The following is a 14,519-nucleotide window of genomic DNA, read 5'->3' as shown; positions in this document are numbered from 1 at the left end:
AACGTTTAACACAGTGGGATATTTTATACCCAAATGAAAATTGTGTGGTTTGAACACCATAGCGTATACAATTTCACCAGAAGGTAATTGCGGCCGAAATATTTGTGGACAATATTGTGGTTCTGCTTTACCGCCTTCATTTAAGTAACCCATCAGCGATATTTGTATACCATTAACACCGCCATTTTGACATGTCTGCGTTACTCGCATAACTTTACATGATGGGAGGCGTTGAATATTACAGTAAACTTGAAGCATAAATTGACATGACTGTAAAGAAATTTTGATATTAGAAATTAGTTCAAATTTTAATAAGTTTGGTACAGCGTTTGGATATAACAACAAACCAAAGTGAACTATAGAAAAAAAAGAAAAACAAAATGGAATACACCTACAATTGTACACATCCGTATATGTTATATGTTTGTAAACTCCACTGCCAACATCATTAATTAGTAACCAACTAAAACTATATCTACAAGTGACTTCGCATTATGGCTGGAATTCAAATTTTGTTGACAATTGTTGCCAACCTCCACCCATAATTCCAACACAAAACATCTTACTCCCGCAACGCACTAGTGTTATTAGCACCTTGACAAATGGCCTAGGATGTTCTATTACATATGCAGTTCCAGTATGGACACCGCAATGTACTAACATCCAATCTTGTCAAAAAACGGCTTTGCGGATTGCAACTGGTTGCCATGTTATGTCGCATGTTAACTATCTTCATGCGGAACCGAAAATGCTTTTTATAAAAAACCATAATCGACTGCTGTGTAAGCAATACTTCCTTGCGTGCCACACAGATGGACATTTTAATAGTGATATGTTCAGGAGAGCCCTCCCTCGTAGATGCATTTGTCGATCCCTTTCTTCTTACCGCACATATTTCGATACCTATTGCAATATATTTCGACACTTATTGCAATGGAGATAACATCAGTGAGGGCGAATAAAACGTGGACTCATAACCTTCCAAACAGATGCAGTATCCTCTTCGAGGTTGTTGACTCACAAGGTTCTCAACAGACCTCCGCCTAATATCTCCCAGGAAGAACGGCGTCTCCCCCGTGCAGCAAGAAGCAAGAACCGTTTAGACAAAACTGTTAAGTGTGGGAAATGTTTTTGAAACCACTAATCAGTTTCATTTAAAATTATTAGACAGCACTTTTATATAAATAATATTACATAACTTATAGAACTAATTTCTGTTGTTATTTATTATGGATGTAAATTAAAGCTTGCTCCCAGGAAAAGCAAAACCAATCTTAGCAATGCAGTATCTACAATCTTAAAACTAACAGAAACACCATATATGTTTGGTGCAACGTTTGTAATAGCTGATATCGTCTTAATCAATGTTCTCATTTGAATAGCCAGACTAATTGAAACACTGCAATCCGAGACACGTACTGTCATTTAGTAAGTTCCCTCACAAGACAATTGCCCCTCTGCTCTTCGTTTATTAAAATAGTTCTCAATGGTGCAAACAACACCTATTTTTGAGGTCATTTAATTTTAATAATTAATTATATTGCCATATATTCTTCTGTACGTAAGAAATACAGAATATTCATCCCCAAGACAAATATAGTATCATTTCAATATTGAATAAACAAGGAATTAAGCGCAAATATTTTATTAAAGTCAAGATAATGTTGTCGAAAATGTAAGTTCCCTTAAACTTAAAGCAACTTTCTCCCTACACCACATATAGTAATAATATTGATCTGAAATCAGAAAAACTCTTTCAGTCTCTACTGAAATAAGAAAACTTATTAAAGAAAATACGCAGAATGTAGCAGAAACATATAAATCCAGTTACTAAATCAAATCTTAATAGAGCTATAAAAAAAATATAAGGAAAGATTTAGTCCTATAAAAACCAAACTGTTGCACAAGCACAAGCTATTAAAAACAACTAAATCCTTAAAACGTGCAGTCACTAGAAATATATCAATCAGAGATTCAAATAAAGTTTAATCAACTGAAGCATTTAGAGTTTATCATAAAAATACAGTTATTTTAATATCGGATATTACTAATAATGCTCTCAATATTAAATCTATTGTTGACATTGTTTATTAAATAGATTTACTTTTTAAATCTTATTTACTTTAGATTTGCATAAAATAATTTTCAGTTGTCATGTGAAACCACTTCCCCTTCATTACTGGTAAAATTGTATCGAAATAATTCTAACATCTACACGAAATAAACTATAAAATGTTTTGATGCTATATTCCTGGTTGACAGCCTTTACATAACAAGACGAGATAGTGGAAACCCATTAAAAGGTACCGCGTGAATACTGCAAGACCATGTGCAATTGTTTCTGGTCGCTGGTATATAGGAACCCATGCAGAGATACTGCGCATTTCTTTGTAAAAATTTACAGAATAAAGATATAATTATAAATTTTCTCTGTGAATGTCCAGGTTTCAGAAGAAACAAGTTTTTAGAGAACTACTTTTTTGACAGTTTATTAAACTGTCGATAAGAACGAAATATCTGTTTCTATATATCCTTATCCCGGACGGATGTCTTCTTTTTTTTATATCTTAAAGTTTCTTTCATGAAATGTAGTAAATCGACGAATAAGTAGTAATTATGGTTTATATTACATTTACCATGAGGCGACGAAAATGCCGTTATCTCAACCGAAAGTATCCGGTTGAGCACATTGTGACCAACAGGCGTTAACTCAGCTTCAGATATATGCTGTGCGCATTTCAAGGAAATAAGTAGTCCCGGTCGATCTGGGAACCACAAGCAACAATTTCGTTTTTCGTGCCACATATATTGCGCGTATATATGAAGTGCGTTCCGCATGAATGCGGAACGATATACTTTTATACTCCAAGAGACGCAATTGCCTGAACGATGCAATACGGCATTTTCATTTCAGGAGAGAAGTGAAGGAAAAAGTTAGACTAATGCAAAGTTGAAAGCTAGTTTTTTATTTTGCGGTTATAACCATAGAGAAGCTGAAAGTTATTGTAAAATTGCATGAAATGCATTGTGCAAAAAACTGAAGAAGTTTAAGTGCATCACAATGTACCATACCGCACGAGTGTGCCGTCTTTTGTGTTTATGGTTACCGTTATACGATACCACAACTGTCTATATCTGACACTTCATTATACTAGCAGCAAATATTTCAAATAGCGATGCCTTAAAAATGTAAAACCGAAGCCCTTACCAAGTAAGTATACCTAAAACTACGTTATTAAAAATATTGAAATAGACCAAAAAGATATTAGACAGTTCGACATGTTTATTAAGTCTACGTTGTACTTTTCCATTTCCAGATATTTCAGATTTTAAAAATCAATGGTAATTCTTAGTACAGTTTATGATATATTCTTTTTAAGCAAAAACGTCACACTATCACTTCGGAAAAAAAGTAAGTATTGTTTCAGATGGTGCTGATTCAACATCCCAGTTATTTATCTATCCTGACAACCACTGACAACCTAGTTATTTTCTACATTCTTTCTCAGCTGGCACTACCAATCGAACTACAACAGCAATGACTACAACAAGAAGAAAGAATGTAGAACATAACTAGGTTTAAAATAACATTTAATCCCCTTATATTTCAAAGTGTTATTAAGGTGTTATTGCAACAAATAACTCCACTAAACGTTTGCTATAGTAATTGGAAAAATATAGTTCTGAAGAATTGGAACATTGAAATATTTAAATATATTGCACGATGAGGAACCGCGTTGTCAATAGATTAAAATGTATTTTAATAAAATTATTTATGAATAAACACTTGAATTAAAATTATTTAATGTGTTAAATATCATACCTCATCAAATTCTACTAAATATGAGTAACCAGGCTCAGTTAATAAACGTATATGTTCCGGTCTCTGCAAACTAACTACGTATAAATGCTTTTCAAGTGGTGTATCTCTTAAGCCAAGAAAATAGACTAGTTGTTTCGCGTTATCAACCCATAAATTTCGGCCGAGAACTTCCCATTCACCGGAAGTAAGCGCAACCTGAAAAATAAAATTGAAACAAATTTTAAATTTACGTTACTAATATAAAAATCTTTATTTACCTTATTAATAATTCTTGGTCGTAATGTAACGCCTTCCATGAAATCTGGAACTGCATCTATTACTACAGATGAATTTTGGCCTATTCTTTTTGTTAAATTTGCATTAACTATAGTCTCTTTACAACCGTTTAATATAGTCCCACTTATACTTGATGTTACCAAATACAAATGTCTAAAGCCGGTCTCTTCAGATGCCCATATAAATGTTACGGTGGATTCTGTGATTTCCAGAAAGTACAGTAAATCGTGCACATTTATCCAGGATTCCGAAAATTGTGAGTATATAACCTAAATTAGACAATAGCGTGATAAGAGTAAAATTTTTAAAGCAATGAGTTACTTGGGGTGGTGAAATCGCGCGACAATATTGACTTTTCCAACTATGCTCTACGGAACCTGATGGTGATGAAGCTGAACTATTGTAGGTTTCGCAGAAATTATCCAAAGGTATAAGTATCAATTCCAAATGCTGTTGTTTTCGATTCATAGCTTGCATCCAAACACTAAAATTAAAATATGCAATATATTTTGGATTAAAGTTTAATAAAGATATTTTAAGCTAATAATCGTATTCCAAATATGATATCGAAAGATTATTGTGTAACGATATACAGTAAGTAATGCGAGAGGTGCTTCTTTGTAATGGACCGATGGCAAGAATTCTGCAGTAAACCTCGTATGCACTAGATCTGCTATATAACTCCGCAGACCGGAACGTAAAAATAATTAGTCCACAACTAAATCTGCTTCTAAGTACTACTTAGCTGTTTCGACTCATAGAAGCTCGTCACATAAATAAAAGAATTGAGAATTGAGACTAGTAACTGCCTGGCTTTACTCAGCATATTGTGGATGCTGTTGAAGCCAGAGAGAGCTACTATCATATAAAAGCCTGAAAGTCTTATATTCAGTTACAACCACTTGTAGCACAAAGGATTTTCTATGGTCCTCACGTCCGATCTTGTAATTTATATATTATTGTGGATTACTGTTTTAGGCAATACGAATACCAGAAAATTATTACTATGTAAAACTAGAAAATTGATTACCATGTAAGTCTTTGAAACTAAACTGTTAGCATTACTGATTATATTTAAGATGTATCCTTAACTTGAACTCAACTTCTACTATAGAAAAATAGTTGGTTTTACAGATTATTAGATATAATGTTTCTGATGTTCTATTTCTGATTGTACATTGATCGTAGAATAGTAACTACAGCAGAATGAGGATATAGCTATATTCTAAAAAGTCACTTGTCACTTATATAGACGTGAATTCCCTATATATGTCCCAACTGCAGTTCTACTCCTTATCATTCTGCCCAGCTATTCAACTGCCCTAATTCCTGGTTAGTTTTAATAAAGACCCAAGCATGCAGTAATCCATTCCATGACATAAACAACCCTTCTTCCAACTTTACCTTTCCCCAATCGCATCCAAACTCATATATTCGTTTCATGTATTCTACAACTTGAACCTCCATGAGTTACAACAATAACATCCATATGTCAATTAGTATCTACGAATCTTCCAAAGTAAGGCAATGATGTTAATTTGTAAATAGCAAAGGATAATAAAAAATTTATAAAAAGAATTGGAACAAAGTTTTTTTTGTAGCGACGGCATCGAAATAAGACAACTATAGAATAACTCAAATTAGTACAAACGAAACCGCAAAAGCATTGAAAAATGAATTTTGTATATACGTTTTACGAATGGAAGTAAAATAAGCTGCGACTGATTTTCGAAAAACAGTGTGTCATAACTGATAATATGACTAGATTCCACTACTATAATTTTGTCAATACTCTACGATAAACTTCCTTTATAATATTAGAAATGATTAGACTCATAGAAGGCCACCAGTTAAATTATTGAACAGTAATGACAATTGTCTCATTTTATAAAGTTGATCCATATATTTGCATTTAATTAACTTATTTGAGATGTCTTAAGGCATAGTATAACAAAAGAAAATTACCAAAATAAAAATAAATAAAGATTCCAGTAGAAGAACTGTAAAATTCTACATGAAATCGTTAATGTAGCATTCAGTGGCAAGTAACTGGAAGCAACGGTTTCGGGACCCCCCATTTAGGGGCCCCATTATAAATTCATGTATTCATTATATTTATTTTTAATAAATTCTCAAAAGTGGAACGACACGTTTTTTGTTGTGATGACATTTAAGTGGAACCAAGAAAACAAAAGAGCAAAATGAACGAGAAGAAACATTGAAGAAATTACCAAAACTAGACAATTTTCTTAAAATAAATGAAAACAAAACTGAAGAAGTAAACGATTTAAATGATGCCTTTGCTAATTGTGATACACAGAATAAATTGACAGATTGTTCAAATACTGAAACAGAAAACCTTGACAAGCCCTTTTTACACCTTTACGTGTAAAGCGTATAAGGAGCCTTAGTAGGAGCCTCTTAGTTAGAATTTGCTTATGGGCCTAAAAAATGTAGTTACACCATTAGAAGCGATGGCGATTAATAACAAACAATGAAACTAAAATGTTGATTATTGCATCATAGTATGTCCTGTAAACAACATCATTCTACAAATGCATGTCACAAAAATTGTAACACAAATGCGATTGGTTCCATTTAGAAGAAAAAAACTATTAAGGAACCAAAAAATAAATAAAACTGAAGAGTGACAATTATTCTTGCTAACTAAATGTGAATGCACCTTAAGAAGAGTCTCAAGTAGTTTCGGATGGTACCTTAACGGAGACGCGTACAGAACTAATCTTTAAGCTCTTATTAAAATTTTGCAATAAATCTTTTTAAATACTGAAAAAATAAGTTATGGAATGTAAATGACAAATTCATTTAAAATAATTATAAATGGAAGGATTTTTTACATTTACTTTGATTAACGCAATTATGTACAAATGAATTTACAGATCAATACTTACTAATTTGAATCCGGTGTCCAGCCAACACGCACAATATATTCTAACCATGGAAAAACTAATGATAATGTATATGGCAAATCTTTTATACAAACATCCGCTATCTGTAGTGATTCATTTAATGTAAACTGCACCATTTTAAGTTTTGATTTAGCGTTAGGTGTACCGGTGCGTGGAAATCGATACTCTTCCATTTCACCAGGTATTGCTTGTGATGAAGGAAATGTGTATAGGCAAACGTCAGATTCGTCTACTTCTTCAAATACTATGCGATATACACAATCTTTAAAATAAACAAATAAATATTATTAAAATTTTTATATTTTTCAAATGTAATTTCAGTTTATTACCTTCGGAGTGTGGTTGCCACCAATACCCTTGATATCGACTAAATTCTTCTTGCATTACATATGATGGCACACCAGCACTTAAAGGATCATCAGCGAATGAACGACGTCCATCGTGAGCAAACGTTAAACGTTCTTCATGGCCACTTAACGTATGTGTTACCCAAATATCACAGCCGCTTATATAGGCAATTAAATCAGAGTTTTGTGGACATATTTGAGGATCCAAAGCAGACCACTGAGGACAAGTGCGTAATTGAGTGGGAAATAAGGGACTTAACTGAAAAAAGAAAGTCATTATATTCTACAATAGAGTTTGTTAGCAGTGTTTTTTATATATTCTTTTAGCTCGTAAAATTCGGAACTGTGTCCTTAGGCCAAGAAGTTACTTAAAATCATATGAGAGAAAGAACGCATTTTCAGTATTTGCCGGAATACAGGTATAAAAATAAGACTATCCAAAAAAACTTTTAGGGCCATGTCATAAAGAAAGCCATGGTTCACAACAAATTTGAAATTGTTGTTTTCCATGTAAATTAAAAAATTTAGAATGAGAGAAAGAGAGAAATTTCGATTTAAATTTGGTCACGATGACGAACACAAGGGTGTTCTCGTAACATTGGTCAAAACTGTGTTGCTCTGTTACAAATGACAAAATTTACGCATTTTAAAACAATATTACTACAATTTTAAAACATTTTTTGCAAGAAGGGTGCATGTACTCCTTTCATTGGTCCAGAGCCTTTCTACTGGCTAACAAAGAGCTTCACAAATAACTTATTATGTGAAAGGGAGAGACAAAATCTACTTGAATACTGGAGAGCCCAAATAGGCAGTCAAGAAGATTTATTGATCCTGAACACATCAAAGTTGACGCTATCCTTAACCTTAGCAGAAACAATATTAAACTCTACACTGAACTTTTAACAGGACACTGTAGACTACTGTAGATTACTGTCGACTCTTCATGAGAAGAAGAAAACATTAGAAGATATTCTATGTAACTGCTCAGAGGTGGCAAGACTTAGACTTGATTACCTTGGAACCGGGATCTTAGTCCCAAATCAAATAGGTAAAATTAAGCCCACAGCAATTACGAGATTTATAAATAGTCTAGAATTGTCTTAGTTGGGCCCATGGGCGCACAATAGGTTAGGGTGCATTTATAACCTATTATTTAATAATAATAATAATAATAATAATAATACATTTTAAAGAAAAAATGGTGAAAAGCAGTACAGGCACATTTTCTGATTTTAAGTATATGCGTATAATTTTGCATTATTAAGAATTATTATATAATTATACAATAATAAATAAATATTTTTACAGTTTCTCGAGGTTTTTTTGCTACTGTTTATTTTTGGTGGCAAATTATTAGTGAATATGTCCATAATTTCTTTAAATTAAAAGATTTTAGTAGTTTGTTATTTTGGACATGCTTTTTCTTTTGACATACAAGCTGATATAACATACTTCTCGAGATATTAGGTTTAAAGTTGCATTTTTTTTATATTAATTAGAGTAACCAAAAAACTGCATATGTCATCTAACATCAACTATTATATATAAACAACAACTTAATAAACTAGATGGAACATCTACTTATTTGTGGTTTTTATATATAAATTTTGAACTTTTTATTCTGATATCTGAAAAAATAATCTTGTAGCACATAACTTTTGCGATGCTGGGTGTTTTTTGATTTACAAGAGACAATAGATATCTTTTTAAGCATATATGATTGAATGTGTGTTGGCAGTTGTAGAAGTTTATAACTGTTAAACATTTTAGTTTTATTGTATGATTTTTAAATCGAATATGCAATCATAACATTATTAGAATATCTTAAATTATATGTATTTGCAGTTGCCATAAGTTAAATAAATAAAATAAATCAGTTCTAAATATGTCGAAGCACCACTAGTCCTATTTGTCGAGAATTAAATAAATAATTTATTCCAGTTCTGGGCTGTATGTTCATACTATATGTTTTTTAATTCTGGTTCTTGCTTCTTAATTTGATATTGGCGTTAAAAAATCTTTAAATCTTTAAACAAGGAAATACAAAGCAAAAGCGAAAATATATGTTTTTAATATTAGTAATTCTCCTGATGAAGGCAAAAGCGAATTTACCGAAATACGTATAGGAATATACTAAAAATAACGATCGTAATATAAGTTAAAATTCTGAAAAAACCGAGAAGTTCTAAGTGATTTGATATATAATTAAAAATATTCTATATGTATAATATATTAATCATATACATTATACTCGAAACTCGATATATACTAGATATATTATACTCGAAACAGCTGTGTGGTCAGCCAAAACTGCAATTAATTAAAATAATATAAAAAGAATACTTGCTGTTGTATTTCACTAATTTTTGAAACCTCTTTGCTATATAAAATATATTAATTCAGTTATTTAAAAATTTTTTCATACACAAATTGCCACAAGCGTCACTTTATATACATATATATTTAAAACTTTATATTTTAAAACTTTTATATTAAATTTTGACGAAAAAAACTAAATTATTGGTATAAACTATTGTTTTCAATAGAGAGATATTTTGAACAGTAGTAAAACACAACAACAAAATTTTATTATTTATTAATTAATTGAATTTTTGGCTGACATGACCGTACAGTATTTCGAGTATTGCCAAATACCCATCATCAGTGGTTTTGAAATTTTTTCTTATATCTAGTTATTCGTAAATAATATTTTGAGAGTGCAAGTGTCGAACTCATGACCTTTCAAAAAAAAAAAATGTATGTAATTTAGATATTTAGTACTTCTAGGTAACAATAAACAATGTAACAGCTCCTTCACTCTTTGTCACTCCTCCGAGAATACCGAATATGTTAATGTTACTGTAATAGGCCTGTTACGCTTTTTTACTGCGCGACAATACTGTCGCTATTGTGTTACTAATAACTTGACAAATTTATCTTAATCTTTTTACTTTCTGTTAACACAATAAAAAAACTTATTTTTTTGCATTTTAAACGAAAAAAATGAAAACATAAATAAAACTTAAATTTTTATCACTATTCCCTAGCCTCATCATTCTGTTTGTTATTGATTTTGATATCAGAAATGCGTTGTCACACTTATAAACGTATGACAGACATGACTTGCTTAAAAATGTTATCATCAAAGTAGTTAGTTTTATATAAATTAGCATTCAGTTAGAAAGTAAGGAATTTTACAAAATCAGTTTAAAAAACTTTGTATAAAAATCAAAGATAAAAGAATTTTTTTGTGTTTTGTAATAAAACTACTTGTAACCAAAAGCTATAAATATTTCAAAGTATTCGTTTAAATAATAATATTTAATCTGTATATAAATAGTATATTAACACATGCCACATTTATATATATATAAATTTTATATATAAATAAAATCAGGAATAGATTTCTGATTTTTTTCACACTTTAAGAAATCGAAATTTAGCTCATTATGACATTATTTTAATTTGAAGTAGATATACAAATCAAAATATAGTTTTCAATCCTATCCAATGATCAGGTTTTGATAGCCTAACTAAGAAAATACTCAAGTACACATGATCATTTGTGTTGAACGAGTAGCTTTAAAACTAAACCCAGTCACGACTAAAGCCAAATATAATTATTATAGGGAAAGTCGATTGTTTTCCGCATCGATCCAAACTAGTTTTATATCTCATACATTTCTCATCCATTTTTTATCCCAAACATACCATCTTCTTTCCACTTACCCTCTACCTAATCCATATTCTAGCCCATACATATGTTGTCTATACAAAATTTTGTCTGCTGCAATATACCCTCTCTCTACTGCGAGCTACGGCAACAGGAACAATGTATGTATAATTTTCATATATACTTATATTTTAGCATAGATATGTTATAGTATTTATGTAGCTTAGACAGCAGATAATGATTCAGATATAAGTGATCATACGTAACAATTGTGTATTTTGACTAAAGATAAATTAGACATCATCATCAAAAATTTTAATGCTCGGATTTGACTAGATAAGCCTAGCTTAATATGTTTTAATGACTGAGTGAAAGTTATGGTATTTAAATTTAACAAGAAACCAAAACAAACTTTCTTAAAAAAAAAATCAACGTATATGGTAAAATTGTAAAATTGTATCTATAATAGTTATATCCGGAATAGTTATTGCTAATGCATATCATATTTATATTTAACTTACGTTATAGCCAGTATCAAGGCACTGGTACAAGTCACTAAAGCATGGAAACACTATCATTCCGCTTGGTTTATGTAGTTCGTAGGAGGTTATGCCCCAAGTCGATAGCCTCTTACGTTCTTGTAATAACTGAAATTCTCTAGACCATGCATTAACATTGCCTCCCGTAGAAGCGGCAAAACTAGATATTGGTTGTTGTAATACTATGTTCCAGTTAAGCCTGTAATAAAAAAATAATTGTTTGTTATATTTATATAAAACAAAAATAATTGTGTTTGAATTGTATTTGTACCTTTTGCTTTGATAACTGCCAAGAAAGCTACTGGTGTTGGGTGAAGATGCCTGAGATGTTGGTGGCGAAGTACTCGTGCGTATACTAGTCGTTTCTTGTTGTAATTCTTGTGCTAGTTGTTCGTCATTTGAGTTTGCATTAATATCGGCATAAAGCAGTGTAGTTTCCCATGCATTTGGTGGCGTACTCAAGAAATAACAGCGCACACGACCATCTGATAGCGTGCGAAACTGTATGTTTGTTGGCACCATAGTTGACATATGTGACAATTGCTTACGCATATCATTTACAGTCGCCTTTATCTCAGACCATGTTTTTCTCGGCGTGGGTGCTGGTACATGCCTGTCGTCATCATCGTCATCTTCACAGTCTTCATCGTCGTCGTCGAGGTCATCAATGTGGGGTGGCGAACCGCTTGTTGGCGAACTTAAATGATTCGATAGCGCTGATGCAGCAGCCACAACTACTGCAGCAGTTTCTGCGGTTCTAGCTGTTGCAGCTGCTGCTGCTGCTGTAATTGGAGATGTGAGTGAATTGAACGCTAGTCCGATCGAAGAGTAAAACGCATTTGCAGTTGTACCTAATGAACCGATGCTTGTTAAACTTGCTATAGACCCGCCAGCTACCACGGGCCCAGCACCACCAGATGAAGTTGTCGAACTTGGCGTACTGGCTGCACTTTGACTACGATCACCAGACACACGCGCTGTGAAACCATCAAGTAGATTTACAAAGGACGATGTCGAACTATTTCGTTCTGGCGGGGGGGATTGAGATTGGGGCATGACAGTGGTTTGTGAGTTACTATTGGTATTCGGTCCGACACTAATGACTGTTGACGTACTTGATGGTGCAGATTGTAAACGGTTTCTTTGTTGTGTTAGGCTTGTGTCCATTATTTGTCACCAACTTTTTTTTTATTTAGCCTACAACTAACTTGGTAATGCCGATATTTGCACGTTTTTTACAGCACTTCGACATGTGGATTTGTAAACTTTGGAGTGGAGTAAGCAGATTTAAAATTATGACTATTAGTTTTGCTTTGGAGTTAACTTTTTGGAATTGAAAGTGATAATAAAGTTTCGTTATTTAATTTATTTAAGTTGTTTTTAAAAGTTAACAACATTATATGTTTGGTATCACATAGATATTAGTATGTGGCTTTATTTTTATTTATTTATTTTTTTTTTGTTTTTTTTTTAATTAACATGAGTAAGTTCAACGTTTTACGGTTGTGTTTTGTGTTTGTGCATTTTGGTTTATTTTTTTTTTTTATTTAATTTTTGGTTTTTTATTTGAAAACAGAATTGCTCTAGAGGTTGTATGTTAAGTGCTCATAGATTGGCTTGATTATTAAAAGTCTAAGATTTACGTTTCCACAACGCGAAATTTTTGCTTTTTTCATCGGCACTTAATTAAGTGTTATTGCTTTAATTTGAATCTTAATTAATGCTCTCTGAATCGTTGAACTTCAAAATTTAGCGACCTTTACTTGCTCCATTTAAATGTAAATAATTTTGTTTATTTTCGTACCACAATTTCAAGACATAGTCGGGAAAGTATGCGCTTTTGTCTAGTTCCCATTGATTTTGCAGCACCAAAATCTCTGCTGCCCTTTTCGCAACTCGCTTTTGGCTACGATCTTAATACGCTTTAATTAATGAATTACTCATATGATTTGGTCTTGGTCTATTCATTTTATAAATAAACAAATAAATAATATAAACATTAATTTTGGCAGGTCGACTCTTCTCTAATTTTAAAATAACTTAGGATTTTCATTTATATTCTTTGTTCAAGTGAATTTCTTTTCAACATTTCTCTTCGTTGTTGGTTTGTGTTCACTTATTTGTTTTTGTTTTCTTTTTGTATTTTATCTTTTCCGACAAACGTGTTTTGTTGTTGTTGTGACAATTGCTCTTGTTCTTCTTTACTAATAAGTGAAAGCTGATGAAAAAACTGCCTTAACTTTTCACTGCCCACTTTTGAGGCGAATAAAACTACTTCAAGTTAAGTTTATATAATAATTTTAACATTTTATCGTTTTTAATATCATTTTTATTTCATTTTTAATTAAATAAATTTTTCTACTAATTAAGTTCACAAGACCAAAAAATCAGCCTCACAGATTTCTTATAAAAACTTTATTGACAGACAACAATTTATCATACATTGTGTAGTATAACTGAACTGAAACTTAGCAGAAACGCAAATGGGGATACTAAAGTAGCAACTTTCAATAATTGCTTGCAATTGTGTAGAAACTTATTATAGTACAAATATAAAAATTTTTTTAAATTTAATAACAGCGTTAAGTAATCAACTATCTTATTTTATACACATCTATATTATTTTACACGAATTAAAATATTTAATTATTTTCGTACTTTTATTCTGATGTCTGTTTTTATTGGTTATGTGTTTGACGTACAGTTTGAAAGTAACTGAACAGCACGCACACAGCTGATCGCTGTTTTAAGAAAACGAATTTAAATAAATTGTTGAAACAAAAAAATAATATACAAAATCAAACTAAAGATATATATTACACATGTTCTTATATACAAAAATTGCAAAAATATCTTAAAAACATATACAGGGTATTTCGCTTCATAATACCGTAACTTTAAAAGATAATTTCTTTGTCCAATAAAAGA

The 14,519-nt window shown here is 31.5% G+C and overlaps 1 protein-coding gene across 1 annotated transcript; it reads right to left on the bottom strand.

Moving 5' to 3' along the window:
• On the bottom strand, positions 1-13,583 carry LOC119678312 (dipeptidyl peptidase 9-like; the record flags this gene model as incomplete). The annotated part of the gene is given in 8 exon segments (XM_038090076.1): positions 1-270; positions 3,824-4,018; positions 4,081-4,368; positions 4,421-4,583; positions 7,012-7,291; positions 7,359-7,635; positions 11,574-11,790; positions 11,863-13,583. Coding segments are annotated over 8 exon segments (2,586 nt in total), but the record flags the coding sequence as incomplete, so codon positions are not given.
• Between the last annotated feature and the right edge of the window lie 936 nt (positions 13,584-14,519).

The sequence above is a fragment of the Teleopsis dalmanni genome, chromosome 2 (assembly GCF_002237135.1).
Source record: "Teleopsis dalmanni isolate 2A chromosome 2, ASM223713v2, whole genome shotgun sequence".
NCBI classification, from domain to species: Eukaryota; Metazoa; Arthropoda; class Insecta; order Diptera; family Diopsidae; genus Teleopsis; species Teleopsis dalmanni.
The sequence above is the reverse complement of the archived record's forward strand: the minus strand, read 5'-3'. Positions and strand labels throughout refer to the sequence as shown.